Source organism: Phragmites australis, chromosome 2 (assembly GCF_958298935.1).
Source record: "Phragmites australis chromosome 2, lpPhrAust1.1, whole genome shotgun sequence".
Lineage (NCBI taxonomy): Eukaryota > Viridiplantae > Streptophyta > Magnoliopsida > Poales > Poaceae > Phragmites > Phragmites australis.
The window spans coordinates 6,811,040-6,830,214 of record NC_084922.1 but is presented as its reverse complement, the minus strand read 5'-3'; the positions used below and the strand labels follow the sequence as shown (position 1 = coordinate 6,830,214).

The following is a 19,175-nucleotide window of genomic DNA, read 5'->3' as shown; positions in this document are numbered from 1 at the left end:
TCTTCCTTCTAGAAATCAGCGTCCTCGCCCGGGACTTCCTCGAAGACTTCACCTTCTGAGCAGCATCCGAGGGTAGGGAAAAGGCAAGCGTGAGTACATAAAGTACTCAGCAAGTGGAGGAAAAAATATGACATGCAGGCTATTGACAAGGAACAGTCAACTTGGGGATTACTGCGACTATGCTCAGCTAAACCAGACTCAAACAACCTAGCACTCCTATTTACTAGATTTTATTCCAACAGTATAAGAACATAACTCATCGGATTCCATCCGACTACCAGACTCACCAGATATCCCATATCCGGCTACCGACTCATCGGGAGTACCACCACCCGACTACCCAAACCAACCCTTAAAGTTCCCATCTAATCCTGAAGAAGTCCAAGCCGCTCTTGACCGTGAGCACGGCTGATCGATCAGTTATTTACTCTGCAGAGTTTGCACACTTTACCCACGAGTCGTGATTCCCTTTTTGCCTTACACTTCCGGGGTGTATGGCCGGGGTTTCACTACAAGGCTGTTACAAAGTATCTCCACATCTATAAGCACCCACTAAGGTTTCACCGCTAACAGGGATCCCATCCACTGCAGAGGCCCCCTCTTGTGCCACCGAACCAACCATTGGTGCGTACAGAATGCGAAGAACACTAATTACTTAGCCAGGCCGTACCCATATAGGCCTCATGGTTGTGCTGTTTTGCCAGGTTACAGGCTCCAAGAACCGGTCCTTAGGATCCCACACAAGAACATACACAAACCCTGCTGTATAGCTCCACCACATACTAGCCATCCAGTTGGGATCCCTAAATTCAAGTTACTACAAGATTATCAATTCTCCCAAGTACTTGTTCCATAGTTATTAATCAAAGTTCATAATGATTCTAATCCATGACTGCACTAGCATGACTACCCTTTTACAGGACCCAAAAACCCCAAAAAGGCTACAAGGAATGGCCATACAAATTCTAGTAAACCCTATTCATGGGATTCAAAATTAGACAAGCATGCAACTAAGGAAAAGTAAACTATAATGATCTAGGGTTAAATCAAGGTGATCAAGGACACTTGCCTTCGTAAGTTGGCTGCTCAGAATCTTCGAAAACTTGGTCTTGAATGCTGGCACTCTGTTCTCCTCCTAAGCCGAAGAACACACCGAAAAGAAATAACAAAACAGCTAAGTACAACACACTAAACAGGAAAAACTAACTCTAAAAAGGCTAAGAACGGAAAGTACACGCTGCTACGATCTCGGGAGCGCGAAAATCACCTAAATCGGAGGTCGTATGGAAAAGTTACACTAATTCTACTCTACAGGGGCTTTTCTGAAAGTTTGCATGGTCTAAATTGTAAAACAGATAGTTCTAGGGGCTTAAGTGCAAAGTTCAGGGACCTAAACATAATTACCTAAAATTCAGGGGCCTTATTGCAATTATCCTATAGTCCAGGGGCCAAATTGCAATTATCCAGAACTATCTAAGGGCCTATATGCAAAAACAGTGAAGCCTAGGGGTTTCCTTGCAAATCTCCCTATTTTCCGAGAATAGGTGGAATTCTTTTTATACTGAAAATCCTAATTAATGCGCAATGCTGACGTCACAGGCTGACTGGGCTGCTGACTGGGCATCCACTGCTGACTGGGCTCTGCCACGTAGGACAGGGACATCCACGTGGCGCACTGACGTGTCTTGACTGCTGACTGGATTAAAGAGGACACGTGGCGGCTTTCTACTGGTTTGCGAAAGGGTAATCTGCGATCTAATCAAGAGCGCTCAAAATAGATCCGACGGTTGAGGTTGATTGGGGGGGAAACAGGCCGGCGGCGATCGGAACACGGCGGCGCCGCCTCGGATCTCGCCGGAGGATCGCCGGAGACACGCTAAACCACGCTACGGGCTACCAAACTCTACGGGGAAAGGCGCAAACGGACGGGGAGCGCACGGGGAATCTCACCGAGAGCTTGTCGACGGCCGGGGAGCTTCTGGCGGTGATCAGCGACGACAATGGCGGGCGGCGGCGCTCGGAAGTCGACGGAGATCCGGCTGCGACGGCGGAGAGGCGAATCCGACTGGCGGGGAAGCTTCCTGGGGGACATGCAGTGCCGGAGAAAAGGTTAGCTGACCGCGGGGACCTTCGGGCGATGCTAGCGACGGCGAGGGGCGGCGACGCTTACCGGCGAGCGGAGAGAGCTCGGTCCGACGGCGGAGAGGCGTCGGCGAGCAGCAAAACGAGCTCCTCCCGCTACGGCGATGCTGGCGGTGAGCTCGGACACGGCGGGGAGGTTCGGGCGCGGAGGATTGCTCGGCGACGGCAGCCGCTATGGCGCTCGGCGAGCTCGGGTTTTCTTGCGCGTGTGCAGGGGGGGAGAAGGCGGCGCTGCTGGGGATATATAAGCGAGGGCGGGCGCAGGCTGTTGCGGGGCACAGCGCGTAGGGCGGACGGCGCGACGAAATCGGACTCGGCGCGCGGCAGTTCGGGATCGGTTTGGATACGGGCGCGGGTTGTTGCGGGGCGCGGCGGAGACGACAGAGCTGACGGGCGGGCCCCTCTGGCAGCGACGCGCGCGCGGGGTGGGCTGGGCTGGAAGCAGACGGCGCTGGGCTGGGCTGCGGAGAGAAAACGGGCGTCACATTTAGCATTCCCACACTTACGTGTCGTTGCTTCTTGTGATCCTCTAGCAGCATTCCTACGTAATAGAATATGAGGAATACAGTTTAATAATTAATATAAAAAGTCTTGCATTCTTTATCTCAAAATAGGCTGCCGTGAAATAACATGCATTCGACATATGCAGGAATTAAGACCAAAAGTTGAATGCAACCAAGCTTTAGTTGTACGTGTCAATCTAATCACATGTACTGATCAGCACACAAAATTGAATTCCTAATAGCAAGGGTAGAATATATATGTATGGTCAGAACTAATAAACTTAATGATAAATAATGTTCTGACTAGCTAACAACAATCAATTACTTTCCCTCAATCTTTACACAAATAAATGGTTCCCCCATAATTCTTTCATGTAGTTCTGTTGCCGTATGGAAACAGTGATTAACAATAGCAGCAATTTATACTGTATTGCATAAAAGGGGAATTAATTTGGTTGGCAATTATAATTCAAGATAAACTCTGTCAACCCTATTGTCAGTTAATAAACAATCCTTGGCAGTAGATTGCTCTAAGGCTGATGAGCAGTACTCTGCTAGAATCTATTCTAAGGGATGATAATCGTAATGGAGTTAGTACTTCACAAATTTTAGAAGTTTCTTCCTCCCGGCAAGATGGCAACAACATGACAAGAGTACTCCACGGCCAAGCAAAAATGCAGAATTTAACCTATCTCGTCGTGAATCAAATGGTTGCAGTAGGTAATACCAGGAACTCACGATCAGCATATGTAAACCAACTGGTTTTGCTAGTCCAAAGCAAAGGCAGTATATGAGGTTGGCCTGAACTCAATCAATACTATTCCATCATCAATGAGTGTACTGAAATTTCTTAGGCAAAGCATGTACAATTGAATTATAACCTCCTAACTAATCATGACCCTCCTCAAAGTGCTTAATGGAGAGCGTAACTACCATTTCAGTTTGTCAGGATTCCCGATATTAGAAACTCTCTAAAATATATTCTAACGAAGAGTCCCAAAGCAAAGTAAAGCAAATTTCAGCACTTATACATGAACAAAAAATTTAACCATTGTATGCAATGTTCACTGCCATTTCCCAGGTTTGGTAATCTATTTATTTCGATAAATACTACACCATGTAACATTTATTTGCATGTTTAATAGAGATATTAATATTATTTATTATTTAACCAGAATGGCTATCATCTATTATTGCTCTTGGTGGTATGAACAAAACATACATTGCAAAAATATCAAACATCTTAAAGTAAGTACATAGCTTCTGCGAAAGAAACCCCAATATCTTTTTCACAAGACCTGCTGCAAAAAGATTTGGACGTTGCAAAAGAATGGCCGTCTTCACCAATCAGAAAAAGGATAGCCTAATAAGAGACATTTGACGGAATATAACAACAAAATAAACTAAGGCAAAAGACAGAGTGATCAATGTACAAAAGCCAGAAAAAACAAAATGCAAAAGGATGGCATGATTCGATAACATCCATTTTTTTAGTAACCATTGCATAAATGTCAACAATTTTGAGATCCATTTTATTAGCACAAACCAGACCTTTATTAATTCCACAGAATGATAGGAGAGAGAATGATGCATGCATATTGCATTATTACCTTAGGTTGATGCAAGCATCCAACCTTGAATCATGAAAAATGTTGTGTCGATCCTGCGTGGAGCCTCCTCTGTCTCGCGCATCAACTCTCTAGCGCCTCCTACGTGTATGCTCACACTCACCAGCGACCACTTTAGCCCCAGGATCAGGCGACTTCATCCCAAACATCTTCCCCCAGCGGCCACGTGAGCACTCTGTCTTCCCACACGTTTCGCGAACAACCTCTAGGCATGAGTGGCAGGATGGTGCGCCAGCCAGTTGAGCTCAATGCAGTTCCTGATGAAAGTGATGTGATAAACTCCATGGTGGGGGATCCCGGCAGCAGTGGTGGTGGTCGGCTCACTTAAGATAGCAGAAGTAGTGGGTGGTCAGCCCACTTTGGTGGCGGCGATGGGAGAGCCCTCTCTGACAGCGAGTGGATGGTCCGCATACCATGTCCCATGAGGTTGGCCTTGTTGTCTGCTTGGACGAGCCATGCCACCATGGCCACGCCAGCTTTGTGGTACGTGGGTCGCATGGTTGATCGATCGGCGGAGCACACAACATCTGCAGCACCGATATGCACATTTGGTCGGCACGGAGCTGGCCACGCCATGGCCAGACCAGCTCCATACCCTGTCTCAACAGCATCTAGGGCACCAACGTCGTGCCTAACCCTCCCAGCGTAGCACGGCATAGTGTCCCACTCATCCTCAGGTGCCGTCACCACCGGGCCCCACAGCCCAGTGTTGCTCCATGCAGTTATGGCTGTCATGGGCTTCGTCCCTTGGTGGAGACAATCGGTGGAGAGGAGATCGACGATGACAACTCTGTCCACTGGGGAAATGAATCAAGAAAGGCCGGATGAGGAGCGCATGGTTGTGTGGGAGCCATGAACCGAAGGGATGGGAACGGGGCTCACTGGAAAAGACGAATCAGTGGTGGCGGTGAAGCTCGATCTGGAGTTGGAACGGAGGAAGACGACCCCCAAGCTTGACTTCCATGTCAGGGAGGAGGAATTGGAAAGCCGATGCGGTGGGTGGCGAAGAAGAAGGAAAGGAGGAGGAGGCGACAGACGTGTGAGGGTTACAAAAGGGGTACGTGGCGGCGCGGGGGCAGGAGGGGCACCCGGCATCGTGGCGGCACGGGGGCAGGAGGGGTACGCGGCATCATGGCTGTGCGGGGCAGGAGGAATACGCGGCGGCATGGCTGCGTGTGGACGAGGGCACGATGGTGTGGTGACGGTGGCGCTGGGCGAGAGCAGGAGGGCGAGATGATGTTTGTTGGGCACCGGAGGGTAAAAGGAGTGATTGACACAGGGGGAGGGGAGGAGTGGTTTCTAGATGATGAAGGGCGTAGGATAAAAATGTTAATTCAGGAGGCTTGGGATTTAGATTAGGTACGGGATTAGTTAAAGACTTTTTAAGTAGTAGAGATTTATAGTATGTTGGAAGGATGATAAGTTTATTTTTTAAAATATATTGTTCGCTAGACAGGCGACAGGTGCAGCGGAGGACAATAGCCTAATTTTACAAATTTTCAAACGAACGCTTATTTTTACAATTTTTTGACTTTTAAAATATAAAAATAAAAAAAGCTCGTGGCCGGAGGCACCACGGATGCAGCAGTCAGCAGATGATCATAGCACAACTCTCCGCCGCACGTGGGCTGATGCAGATGGTCCAAACAGACGGGCGACGGCGAGGCTTCCTTCTTGCTCAGCTCGGAACTGAACCATGTGCCTGTGGTCACCGAACCGGTGCAGACTCGAGAGCGCACGAGCATCTGACCACTGAACCGTCCGTCGTCCAAGATGTAGCACCTTCCTCGCGTCTTGCACGGCGGATGACAGAACAGGGCATCGCGTGAGTGCGCCTTGAATTCCACAGCCGACCGGAAAAGACGGCAGCGACAGATCATCGTCAAAGCATGTCTTAATCATGCCCGCCGTCGACGGGTAGGTTCCCCGCCACTGGACCAACACGGTCTCATCGCCGTACCAGAAGTCCAGCACTGTCTCCGTCGAGAGGTGTGTTGTCTAAAAACTCTCGGCCGCCGATTCAACAGTTCAACTCGCCACCTCATTTACCCCTCCTGCCGTCTCGGGGCCGCGACGTTGCTGCCCTGCTTCGCATGTCGAGTCTGTAAACTACACTGCACCCTCCTCCGTTCATCTCCATTTCATCGGCCATGTCCGTACTGCCCACCCTCGTCGGGCTCCTCGTCCTCCTCGACGCCGGCGCCTCCGCGTGTTCCGCCGCGACGGACACCATCTCGGCCGGCCAGGTCCTCGCCGGCGATGACAGGCTCGTCTCCAACAACAGCAAGTTCTCGCTCGGCTTCTTCAGAGCTCCCGACGGGGCCGCCCAGTCGTCAACGTCCCCCGGCCCCGACACCGCGCCGCCGTCAAACAAGTGGTACCTCGGCATATGGTTCACCGCGGTCCCTAACCTGACCACGGTGTGGGTGGCCAACGGCGCGAACCCAATCATGAACGCCGCTGACTCAGACTTGCCGGAGCTCACCGTCTCCGCCGACGGCGACCTCGTCGCCGTGAACCAAGCAACCAAATCTATAATCTGGTCTGCTCAATCGGCCCAAGACACAACCAAGAACACCACCACCATCGCCGTGCTCCTGAACAGCGGCAACCTCGTCCTCCTCGACACCTCGAACTCCTCCGCACCCCGCACGCTGTGGCAGAGCTTCGACCATCCGACCGACACGCTGCTCCCCAGCGCAAAGCTCGGCCGCGACAAGGTCACCGGTCTGAACGGCCGCCTCGTCTCCAAGAAGAGCTCGATCAACCCATCCCCCGGACGCTACTGCTTCGAGGTAGACCCCGACGTTCCCCAGCTCGTGGCGAAGCTCTGCAACTCGTCTATCACCTACTGGTCCACCGGCGCATGGAACGGCAAGTACTTCAGCAACATCCCGGAGCTGTCAGGCAACGTTCCAGGTTTCCGGCTCGTGTTCGTCGACAACGCCCAAGAGGAGTACCTCCAGTTCAACGTGACAAACGAAGCAACGGTGACTCGCAACATGATCGATGTCACTGGACAGAACAAGCATCAGGTGTGGCTCGATGCCTCGCAGGACTGGCTGACGCTCTATGCCGCCCCGAAGGCGCAGTGTGATGTGTATGCAACCTGTGGACCTTTCACAATCTGCAGCTACAATTCAATCCAAATCTGTAGCTGCATGAAGGGCTTCTCTGTCAGGTCAGTGATAGATTGGGAGCACGGCGATCACTCAGGTGGATGTGTCAGAGATGCTCCACTGGATTGTACTAGTAACTACACTAGTCAAGCATCTTCAACTGACGAATTCGTTTCCATACCTAGCATTGGATTGCCTGACAAAGGGCATAGCTTGAAAAATGTTAGGAGTTTAGCTGACTGCTCAAAGGCATGCATGAACAACTGCTCTTGCTCTGCATATTCCTACGGCAGCCAAGGATGCCTTGTTTGGCAGGATGGATTGCTTAATGCAAAACTACATCAAAGCATCGGTACAGGTGCAGTTTCTAATGGAGAAATTCTTTATCTTCGTCTCGCCTCAAGAGAATTGCAGGCATCGGGAAGCAACAATCGAGGAGTGATCATCGGTGTCGTCACCGGTGCATGTATTACTGCTTTAGGTTTGCTGGTGTTGGCAATAGTATTGATCATCCGGAGGAACAGAACCAAGAACAACATTCAAGGAGGTGGTGGTGGGCTTGTGGCTTTTACATACAGAGAATTGCGTTCTGCAACTAAGAATTTCTCTGAAAAGCTTGGGCAAGGTGGATTTGGTTCTGTCTTCAAGGGGCATCTGCGCGATTCGACCGGTATCGCGGTGAAGAGACTCGATGGAAACTTCCAAGGAGAGAAGCAATTCAGGGCTGAAGTGAGCTCAATCGGAATCATCCAACACATCTACTTGGTCAAGCTAATCGGTTTCTGCTGTGAAGGCGACAGCAGGTTCCTTGTCTACGAACACATGCCAAACCGGTCCCTTGACACCCACCTGTTCAAGAGCAACGGCATGTTCTTGGACTGGAGGACTCGGTACCAAATAGCCCTTGGAGTCGCCAGAGGCCTCTCCTACCTCCATGAGAGCTGCCGAGACTGCATCATCCACTGCGACATCAAGCCGGAGAACATACTACTGGACGCGTCGTTTCTCCCCAAAATCGCCGATTTCGGGATGGCGAAGTTCGTGGGGAGAGATTTCAGCCGAGTCCTGACCACGATGAGAGGAACCAAAGGATATCTCGCACCTGAATGGATCAGCGGGACAGCCATTACGCCGAAGGTCGATGTCTACAGCTACGGCATGCTGCTACTGGAGCTTGTGTCCGGAAGGAGGAACTCAGGTGAGGAGTACACGACTCCCGAATCTTCTGATGGCTACCGGGCTGTCTACTTCCCCATGCAAGCTGCAAGGGAGCTTCTCAAGGGTGATGTGAAGACTCTGCTGGATCAGAAGTTGTGTGGTGATGCCAATCTTATGGAGGTTGAGAGAACTTGCAAGGTGGCCTGTTGGTGCATCCAGGACGACGAAGCTGACCGGCCGACGATGGGCGAAGTGGTTCAGATCCTTGAGGGCGTGCTGGACCGCGACATGCCCCCGCTGCCGAGGTTGCTTGAGAAAATCTTTGGGAGACCACACTCAATGACAAATTGACAACAGAGAACACAGTATTCTTCTAACGGAAATGGCTTAGATTTTAGCCTGGGATCTTGCCAGTCGATCACAGAATCAGTTTGCTAGTATATACTTTTGCTTCTTCTTTTTTCCTTCAAATAGTTGTACAGTTGTTTGTGCTTGTGAAATTCAAGTTATACTACTACCATATACAGTTGCTGCTTCCTTTTCTCCTGAACTAGTGGTACAAATAGTTACACTGAAAAGTCTACCGGTGTGAACGAGTTGGTCAGAGGATATGATGGTCTGGTTTACCTTTGCAATTTGGGTGATGCTATATCACGTGACTGAAATTGAGCCATGTTACAGTTGACGTGTGTGCACTGTCAATCGTGATCCAATAATCCAAGCAACTTCTTCAACCTCCTGGTCCTCCTCCCGTGCTCACCCCGGCCTGCCAGCCTCCACATGAATCTGGTGGCGTCAGGGGCAGAATCAGGTCCATGACAATCTGAGGAGAAGCTTGGGCTTAGATCTAAATTTTTATTGAATTTTATTGTACAAATAATAGATTTTTTAAGACCCATCTAAATTTGAATGGGCTATCTCGGGGCTTGGCCAATGGCTAGTTCCGCCCCCGCAGCGCACTGCCGAATCCACTCTTGTCGCCCACTACCGCGCTAATCACTATGTTTTTTGTTGCCCCCTTCCCCACCAACTCCTAGTGGCGGTCCTCCACCCGCGTTCGGTGGCTCCTCGCCTCGCAACCTCGCCTGCCGTCTGTCGCCACTATCGGGCCGGTTACGTCACAAGGCCATCCCACTAACCCCATCACCGTTGAACCATCTCCGAACCCTAACCTCGTCTTCACTATTCTTCTCCGTGGAATCCCCGTCTATTGTAACATTGCACATTTTCATTCACCTGAAATTTAGGAGGCGTGTTGCAATTTCCATTATTTAAAGATTTTTCCAGCAAGCGTCTGACCATGCTCCACACATGATAAGCACAAGACTCACACGCCTCTCACCTGACGCAATTGGCAGCCCATTTCCTCTCGTCCTCATAGCCCATCACAAGCACACAGTGACACAACCCATCTTACCTTGTGGAGCACAGGAGAGAGGCCCAAACGTGCGCAACCCATCCGAACCCACAACCCTGTGTCACCGTCTTCCTTGGCTAGCTCCTCTCCGCCGGCATAGCATTAACTCCCACCAAAACCACCGCTCTTAAGATCTCACTTCTTGCACTGGAGGTGGACACGGCAAGGTGGGTGTCTCCCACGAGGGCATTGAACTCGTGAAGGGCAACGAGCGCACCCGTTTCCTCCCCAAACTTGACAGTCATCGGGTCATTGCCCGCATTTGATGAGGGTGGCCGATAACAACAAGGATGAGGATGAGGCGGAGCTAGGAGCGCAAGAGGAAAGCCACATCCGCGGCTTTGGAACAAGGTTAAAAAATTCGTCAAAAATTGGTCAATTCAGTCCTCAACGAATTCTGAATTCGATCGGTTTTTTAATTTGACTTTAAAAAATTCAATAAAAAAGTAATCACAAAATTTTCTAAAACAATACTAGAGACAATTCTAAGACATACTGTAAATTTTTTTTTCCCAAAAACAACGTCCTTTGCATCATATTTATGGAGAGGAAGTTTGGGAAAAAAGAAAAGAAAAGGCATGCTTTAAAAAATGTGCAGCTCATTTAGTAGGGTTCACGTTAAGGAAAATATTAACATGTAAACCCATATTTTTTGTGTGTAGGGTATATATTAAGAGGATCTATAAAATTAGTTTCACTTTATTTAGAGTTTCAATAATTGCTCTATGATTTTTACAAAGTTCACAAGCATAAAACGAACATGTTAAGAAACAATACTGCTTAATTTTTTTTCATATCTATCATTACTTTTCCTACATAAAGCATAGCATAAGCAAACTAATAAAAGTGGTTTCACTAATTTTAGAGGTGTGATGGGTTATTTTGAATTAATCTAGTTGCAACACATTTACATAATCCTACATGTTACAATTACTATTTCATGATTTCATATATTTTTAAAGACAAATTATCATGTAATAAGACTAACAAAATTGGTTTCATGATTTTTGAATTAGCAAAGAATTAACTATGCGTTTAACTAGGTTTAAAAATTCCATTTTCTCACAGAAAATATTCAACTTTTTTATGATTATAAATACTTTTATCATGTAGATCATTTTACAAGGAAACTAACAAAATTTGTTTCACTTGAGTTGAAGCTCAGATGAATTAGTTATTGATTTTACAAGATTGAGCTATTCTTCGGTTTTTTGGTTGAATTTCACTGAAATTCGAGAAATGCGCTTGCTAAATCAGAAAATTCGACCTTTTTGACTAATTCATTCAAAATGTTTTCAATGCGGAAAATGCGATTGGTAAATCGGAGAATTTGCTTATTTTTGGTGGAATTCTATCGGTTTTTGCTGACTCGATTTGATCAGATTATCTTTGATTTATAAATTTGATCAAGTGAATTTGTCTGAATTCTCATCGAGTTTTCCGGTTTTCGTGAATTTTAGAAAATTGATGGGTAGCGGTTTTTGTTGCCCAAACAAATTTTTAACCGTGCGCTATACATGCCCAGAAAGGGAGATGCGTATTTAGCTGGAGGCGAATGTCCAGTGCACGGACTCATCGGAGAAGCCCTCCACGCCATGTGAGAGCAGCATCTCGTGTCGAGAGGTGCACGACTTGGAAGCTAAGTGGCATGGCCAGGAGATACGCGATGAGGAGGTGGAGCAACGCTCCTGGTCGAGCTCGAGTTGCAACAGTAGCTCGCCGTCGCAGTCCGCGGCTTAGAACTGCAAGGCCACACGCAGCTCAGGACACGATGGTTGTGGCGGCGGGGAACCAACTGTGCACATGACGAGGCACAGGTGGAGCAGCTCCACTTTGTGGCTATCCATGAGCGACGGTGACGAAATTGGGATGCACAGGTGAAGGGGATGTGGCCTGCGGCGTGTGACGGGAGAGGGAGACGTGTCGGCCGTATGACGAAAGATGCGGAGTAAAACCGTAATAGAAATAGGGCAAAAAATAACCTAGATCTGAAACCAACTCGAATCGAGCCCTACCTAATGACCCTATGAGATATGAGATAGTTTTTACACCTAAGTCTGTATCCGCTGGGTCTAAAACCCATTGAAACTCGACCCGACCAGACTCACTACCATCCTTACCTTCGCTGGCCACTTACATTACTTACTCATGTAGGCGCGACAATGGTGCGCTTGTGTTCTAGTCTATACCGATTGAACGTTACATCTCTTCCATGCAAAAAAATTCTTCCGATGGAGCTTAGATCCAATTCTGCAATCGTGACAAGCTGCAAGCCTCCGGCTCCGTCGATCGACGGTCTCCAACCATGTGCGGCGACACGGTGCCGCACGTCGTGGAGGACTTCTTCGGCGACGTCCGGCTCCTCGGCGAAGGCTCCGTCGTCCACGGCGGCGAGGCCGTCCTCATGCCGGCACAGCCATTCCCGGACGTCCCCGGCGTTCAATGGAAGGACGTCGTCTACGACGCCACGCGCGGCCTCAAGGTTCGCTTTTACAAGCCGTCGGTGGCCACATCCACCACCTGCAAGGGCGCTAAGGTCCCGGTGCTCTAACGGTGCTGTGCCTGTGCGCTAGACGACACAAGCTTTCCTCTGTTTCCAGGCCTCGCCACACCTGTAGCTGGTCATGGGCGGACGGCATCAGAAGCTGGCCTTGAAGGGAGCTGATGGCCTGAAACAAATCTTTTTTTGGAGTTTAGCCTGGAACAAATCTGTCTACTGTATTCACACTGCACTGCAGAAGCAAGTGATCAAGTGCTCCTTCCGCTCGGGAGCAAAGAGCATTTCATTGCTTTGCCTACAACAAAGTCTCTCCATAGTGGGTCTATTTGATATAGCTTTAGCTCTAAAATCCATGTTAGATTTAGAATTTGTACCATAAAATAAAGTAATTTATATTTATATTTTTAGTCTAAAATAAAATCGGATGGTTTAACTAAATATTTTCAATCCATGTACAGCTTTAAATTCAAGATTTTTATAGGTAGTTTTAACCAGTTTTAAAAAAATTTAAATCTAGAACTATATCAAATAAGACCTATATATACACACTTCACCGCAGAACACACCTGGTGCAACCGCTTGTTGCTTTCCCTCCCTGGCCTTCCGCTGCATAGCAAAGTAGGGGAGCACAACAGGCTTCGAATCATGCACCTGCAATCCAAATCATAGCAGAAAAATATAACAAAAATCGGTGCACAATTGTGAAACAGAGCCGCGTCATTCTGCAAAATGTCGAACTGAAACGAGTTTGGCAGATGGAGAATCAAAAAGGAGAAATGTTCAGTGGGGTGGTCGTCATTTCGAATAGCTACCACCCCAAATCACCAGCAAATCACTTCAGGCTCTAAATTTAGCAGCGAAAATTCTATACAAAATTCTGGAGATAGGGATTACACTAGAGCATCATCCTGCGAAATTGCAGACTCAAATGGATCCAGTAGAGGGAGAACCGCAAAAGAGAAATGTTCATGAGGTGGTCGTTATTTGAAATACCGACCACACCCTGGCTCCATTCCACTTCGAATCAACGGCCAAATTCTCCGCCAAGAATTCTATAAAAATTGGTGGCGGAGGGGCAAACGAAGACGCATCACGTGCGAAATTTCAAGCTCAAAACAATTCGGAAGATGGAGAAACAAAAAAGAGAAATATCCAAGAGGTTGGCTGTTACTTGGGACATCGACCACCTGTTTTGAGCATAGGAGGATGAGTCGATTTAAAGGGAAGTGGATTCAGGAGGAGGAAGACCACAACGGGGGAGAGGGGAGAATGCATGATTCGCTTGGTGCCGGTAGTGGCATAAGTAGTTGTCGGGGATGCGACCGGCTCTGACGGAATGTCGTGGCGCCGTGAGCGGCACCGACTCACCTCAATTGAGCGCGACACGTTGGCTTACAGACCTCTTCAAGACTCCTCAGCATCGTCTAGGACTTCTTCGGCGTCGTCCAGCTCCTCAACAACGGCTCTATCGAACGCGGTGACGAATCTGTCCTCATGCCAGCTAGGCCATTCCTAGACGTCTCAGGAGTTCAGTGGAAGGACGTCGTGTACTACGTGACATGTGGCCTCATGGTTTGCGAGTATAGGCCATCGGTGGCCGCCGATAGAGGAGGTAAGCTCCCGGTGCTGGTGAACGTCCATGGAATCTGCTAGCCGACTACTGTGCTGTGCCTGTTGGGCTAAATGTCTCTCCACACGAAGAAACTTTTGTGGCTCGCGGACTCGGTCGACTTTGCCCGGACGTTCATGTCCGGCGTGTCGGCCGGAGCCAACCTGGCTCACCACGTCGTCGTTCAGCTCGCCTTGGGGTAGCTCGCAGTTGGCCCTGTGCGCATCGCCGGGTACGTGCTCTTCTCAGCATTCTTCGGCAGCGCCGAGCGCACAACGTCACAGTCCAATCCCCCGGTGGATTTGGATGTGTCCCTGATGGTGGAGATGTATGACCAACTCTGGCGCATGGCGCTGCCAGTGAAGGCCACCCGCTGGCGAACCTGTTCGACCTGGACAGCCCGAGCCTAGAGCAGTTGTTGTTACCGCCGAAGCTCGTTGTGGCGCTTAGGCGCGTCGTGCTGTGCGGCCACGTGCTGCAATGCGTGGCAAAGCTGAAGGAACCTTGTACTTGTGCCGCAAAGGCCAGCACTAACCAGGCCACCACCCACCCACCTCGCCGGCCGGCGCCCGGCGCCAACGCCTAGAGCCTCCTGCCATAGTCGCCCAGGCCGCGTCAGCCACCACCATGAACCCCTCCCCTCCCTTGAGCCCCGTGCAGCTGGTGGACTGGGATGACAAAGATGATGACTCGGCGTCATACTCGCCGGTTAGGATGGGAGCCGCTGAGATCTCGGGGCTGCCTCTAGTGCTGGAGCGATGCCTCTACCAGTAGCCCAATTCCCTCAGCGGGGCAATAGCGCGTCCCCGGCCTTGATGGCGGCCCCCAATCATCACGAGACACTAATGGACCTGGTTTGCACCGCCTCCTCGACCAAGGCGTCCGCGTCTACTCGACGATCCCTGGACAGAGGGGAATGCAGCTCCGTCGCTCCTGGTCAGGCTACATTCACTTCGCCTCTCCCTTCAGGTGCTCTGCCCCACCCGGTGCGCATTACCAGGGAGCCGTTGCGTAGACGCCCTGACAGAAATTTTGCTCCTGAAATGCATTCTAAGGCCCATCTGTCGCTTTGAAGCTTTTACTAAGATTCGGTGTTAGTATTATTATTCTTATCGGATTATTCGGTACTAATAATTTTTCTGATCTATTAAAAAATTGTTAGGTGATGAATTTTAGCTATAAATATCCCTCTACTCAGTCATTTGATATGTGACATGCTGCTGGAGTCTAGAGAAAGCTCATACATACTTGAGAAGACATCCAAACCATCAAAGTGCTTAAAGTGATCATGTAAATCAATTAAGCACAAGATTAAAGAGTGTTTAGTGCTTATAGGTATAGAGTGAGTTGTAGCTAGGTGCTGCAACTTGAAGAAGGGATCAAGAAATGATCCTAGCGTGTACCGAGAGGTACATAGGTACCTTAGAGTCTTGGTAACTCACCAACATCTTGAGCTTTGATGGTTCAAGCTTGTTGATCCTCCGACTTAGTGTGAAGCAGCGTCAAGACATGTGTACGGTAAGTGACCGGAAGATAGGCTAGTGGTGAGACCTTACCTTGGTGGTTTCGTGACTCATCGTGCTTGAGACATTACCTTAGTGACTTGGTAGCTCAAGAGCCATAACCGGAATAATCGTAACGATCAGGAGCATATTATTTGTGGAGCTCCAACGTGGATTAGGGGTGGTATTCATGCCATTGATACCACAAAATAAAAATTCCTTGTGCCGAGTTTGTCACTCTATCTTTATTTATGTTTTTTCATTTGCATACTTGTAATTTACCTTGCTAAAGTAGGTTGTAATCTTTTTGAGCAGTAGAGTAGATACACTAGATAAACCTAGAGCACATTTAGATAGAAATTAATATAGGTTTATCTTGTGAAATTTTTAGAGTCATTTTGTTATAAGTTTCTAAGTGTCTTAATTCACCACTCCTCCTCTTAGGATATCACCATTCCTCACAATATCACTTAATGGTCTAATTTAAAATTAATACGTCATACGTAGCAAGGCTTAGATCATTGGTAGACGTTGAGTGGTAATTCGACTATCATTCGCGAGCTTAGAACTTACTCTTATAACACAAATACAATGATGATGATAGGATGTGTAAGTCAGTGAGGATGAGACGAGATTCAGGCGGGTAATAGGAATGACTCGAGAAGGGAGTCTCAGATGCTATAGGCTCGTTTGAATCAATTAAGCGCCGTCCGTTGTTGTAATTAGCTTTAGCACTTTTCGTACTTACCATGTGTTGATATAATGGTAGATAAACTGAATACTTTTTGCAGCTGTGATCTTTTGGTTTGTGGGTCTATAGTGTCGTGAGCATAATTGACTTGTAGTGGTAACATCATAAAGGTGTTATAAGCATAATAGGCTTATAGAGGTATCTAGTTTACTCGGAGAGTAGTTCTAGCTACCTCCACACCTTTAGACGTAACTAGGATGTTCTGAGAGTAGTCCTAGTGGACCTTCACACCTATAGGTATATGTTCAAATGGTCAGAGCTCAATTGAAAAAGGTTGTCACGAGTACCCTTGTACGTACTTTAGCAGGTAGCATAAGTCAAATGGTCCTCGTATCATATGGATAAAGATGTACTTTTGTAGAGTGTAAGATCAGTTCAAATTGTCGCACTCTCGATTATGAGCATACTTCTATCCATTTACATCAATCGTAGAGTCTTCGATATCGGGATGTTGTGATGGTACGTTAGGAAGTGGTTGGTGGTGTTGATAAAGAGTTGATATGATACAAGTGACATCTTTGTTATGTTCATGATATCAGGATACAAGGGTATTTTGGTTAGGTGTACATGCTTGCACTTGAGTCCAAATCGTTTTTGCATATGAAGTTACTTAACCTTTGTGATTGAGTTCTTGCTAATTACCCATATGCATTCTCCTTAGAGTCGAACTATTTATAAGTAACCATTATGGATTAAATCTTACGAGTACCTTTATATTCACGTGCTTCATTTACTTTTGAGGTGAGGTAGATTTAGTTTTTGGCTATTTTATACCCGCGATGTTGGTAACAGGCAGAAGTAGTGCCATTCTAGTCGTATGTTGTTATTTTGGGTGACTCCTTAGGGCAAACGTCACTACCTATCTTTTATCGTCATGTGATTCATTCCGCTGATAACTACTCTAACAAATGTTCAGATTATATATTTTGTTGTAAAGTTTAATCTATTTAAAGACTTGTAACTTAATTTAACTAGTCGCTCTTTATTATGTCTTACGATGATGTGCTTGTTGTAAAGTCGTGTGTTCAGATTTAAAAGTAAACACATGTCGGAAATATCGGAGTAGTATTCTAGTTAATTAGTGTAGGTGTGATTATAGAAAATAATCATTCTAATAATTAGTTTGAATATTATTTAGACGATTCGTCTCACCTTCTTACCTTTGTCATTATCCTCGCATTATAACCTGACTCGGGTGCAAGCATCAGTTCGGTAAAGCAGTTAAACGACAACTTAGACGAGTAATAGTAATATTGACATCATACAGTAATTACTGAAATGCATAACATGGGTCGGATCCCTTGTCGACGGTCTTGATCAATCCTCTGCTCCTCTCGCGCCTGATTATTGAATTGCGTTGAAGCGGTATGCTCGCTGTCGCTTCTATCGCTACTCTAAACATTGACTGAAAATTCAGTTATCTTCGTTCTCTGAACATTGTTGACCCTCCCGAACTGCACCGCCTGAGGGGGGACGACAGGCGGATGATCAAGGCGAGCGGACGGCGGCAGAAGAGTACGTTGGTGGCGGAGACGACAGCTGCGACGCTAGGTGGCGAGGTGGAGCATGCGCTGCTGTGGGTCTTTACAGGTTGTTGTGGGCCTATGCGAGGTTGCCTGGTGGGTTTAGAAGACAGGCCAATGTAGCTGTAGCTAAGGGTGGATCGGGAGAGGCCCGGTGAGAGTAAGACTCATTCAAATTCTAGTTTGTCAGTGAATTTCAATAGACTTATGTATTTTTTAAGGTTGCAAAAATACAATCACTGTTTAACTGGTCCTCCCCTGGCTATAGCCAGGCCACATGTGCCATGAATGGCAATTTGCGGGGCAGGTAAGTGGGTTCATAGACAAACCCACCCCACCTGCACCACTACGTTGGGGAGAGGAATTAAGCATGGGCGGGTCTGATCAAGTTTTCATTTAACATGATATGATACGCGGGCCAAATGTGAGAGGGGATGGGTTCTCCCTGATGGAGAGGCAGGAGAATGCGGTCTACTGTGTTGCCCATAAGGAACTTTTTGCACCCCAGACAATCAAGAATGCTTAATAATCAATTGATCCAGAGTTACATGTGTAATATTGGCTACCAAATAATTTTACATATTCAAAATCATATAATGAAAAGATTTTAGCTAAATATGAATGGTAGCAACCAAAACCTAGTATTTAAGGGTTTGTTTGGCAAAGTTTTAGATCTAATAATTCTTAAAGCTAGGTATCTTTAGTTTTAAAAATTTATGGAGTTGGAGCTAGGTACATCGAAATATTTGGATGAGTTATCTTATCTATATTTTAGATAAAAAATAGAGGTTTAGTTCACTTTATTTTACTCTACAAACTTCAAGGCTAAGGTGGAGTTAGTATCTCGAGTTCTATCCAACGAGACCTAATTAGCATGAAAATATTTGTTTCCTTTATGAAAAAAAGGCAAAATAGCTAGCCGTGAATGATGATAATAAAGAAACATGTCAATATATAGTAATGAACTTCGCGATAACCTGCTGCACGAAACGCATACATAATTCAGCTCAGATCCAAAGGTGTGCATAGGCATGGTCCGTTCCTTCAAGCTTTTTTTTTTTTCTGAACACCAGACCCTCTTTTCGGAGTTTTTATTAGAGGGGAGATTACACAATTCAAACAATTAGGAATTCACCTCAAAGTAAAATAGACGAAGAAATTTTTTGAAATTCAAGAACGATTACTATAGGACGTGCGACGCACAGGGTTCGAACCTGTCGAGCTCAGCTCACCACCGAGCGTTTTGCCACTAGGTTCCATGCCCGCTCGCCGTTCCTTCAAGCTTTTTTTCTAAACACCAGACCCTCTTTCCAGAGTTTTTAT

General features: G+C 47.3%; 2 protein-coding genes across 2 annotated transcripts; both read left to right on the top strand.

Moving 5' to 3' along the window:
- The first annotated feature begins 6,117 nt into the window (after nucleotides 1–6,117).
- Nucleotides 6,118–9,085, top strand: LOC133896713 (G-type lectin S-receptor-like serine/threonine-protein kinase At2g19130). The gene has a single exon (XM_062337315.1). It carries the CDS (start codon nucleotides 6,424–6,426, stop codon nucleotides 8,899–8,901), a length of 2,478 nt encoding a protein of 825 aa, XP_062193299.1. The 5' UTR covers nucleotides 6,118–6,423; the 3' UTR covers nucleotides 8,902–9,085.
- A 3,187-nt stretch (nucleotides 9,086–12,272) lies between these two features.
- LOC133902133 (uncharacterized) lies at nucleotides 12,273–14,662 on the top strand. The gene is made up of 4 exons (XM_062343727.1): nucleotides 12,273–12,449; nucleotides 13,896–14,039; nucleotides 14,169–14,275; nucleotides 14,437–14,662. The coding sequence occupies exons 1-4, from the start codon at nucleotides 12,273–12,275 to the stop codon at nucleotides 14,660–14,662; spliced, it is 654 nt and encodes a 217-aa protein (XP_062199711.1).
- Nucleotides 14,663–19,175: the final 4,513 nt, after the last annotated feature.

Bases quoted from the DNA above. Each gene is read 5' to 3' on its own strand.
- LOC133902133 (XM_062343727.1), top strand. From the start codon at position 12,273: ATGTGCGGCGACACGGTGCCGCACGTCGTGGAGGACTTCTTCGGCGAC. The intron at 12,450-13,895 runs GTTCGCTTTTAC...AGCATCGTCTAG, and splicing joins ACGCCACGCGCGGCCTCAAG to GACTTCTTCGGCGTCGTCCA. The intron at 14,040-14,168 runs GTTTGCGAGTAT...CTCCACACGAAG, and splicing joins ACGTGACATGTGGCCTCATG to AAACTTTTGTGGCTCGCGGA.
- LOC133896713 (XM_062337315.1), top strand. From the start codon at position 6,424: ATGTCCGTACTGCCCACCCTCGTCGGGCTCCTCGTCCTCCTCGACGCC.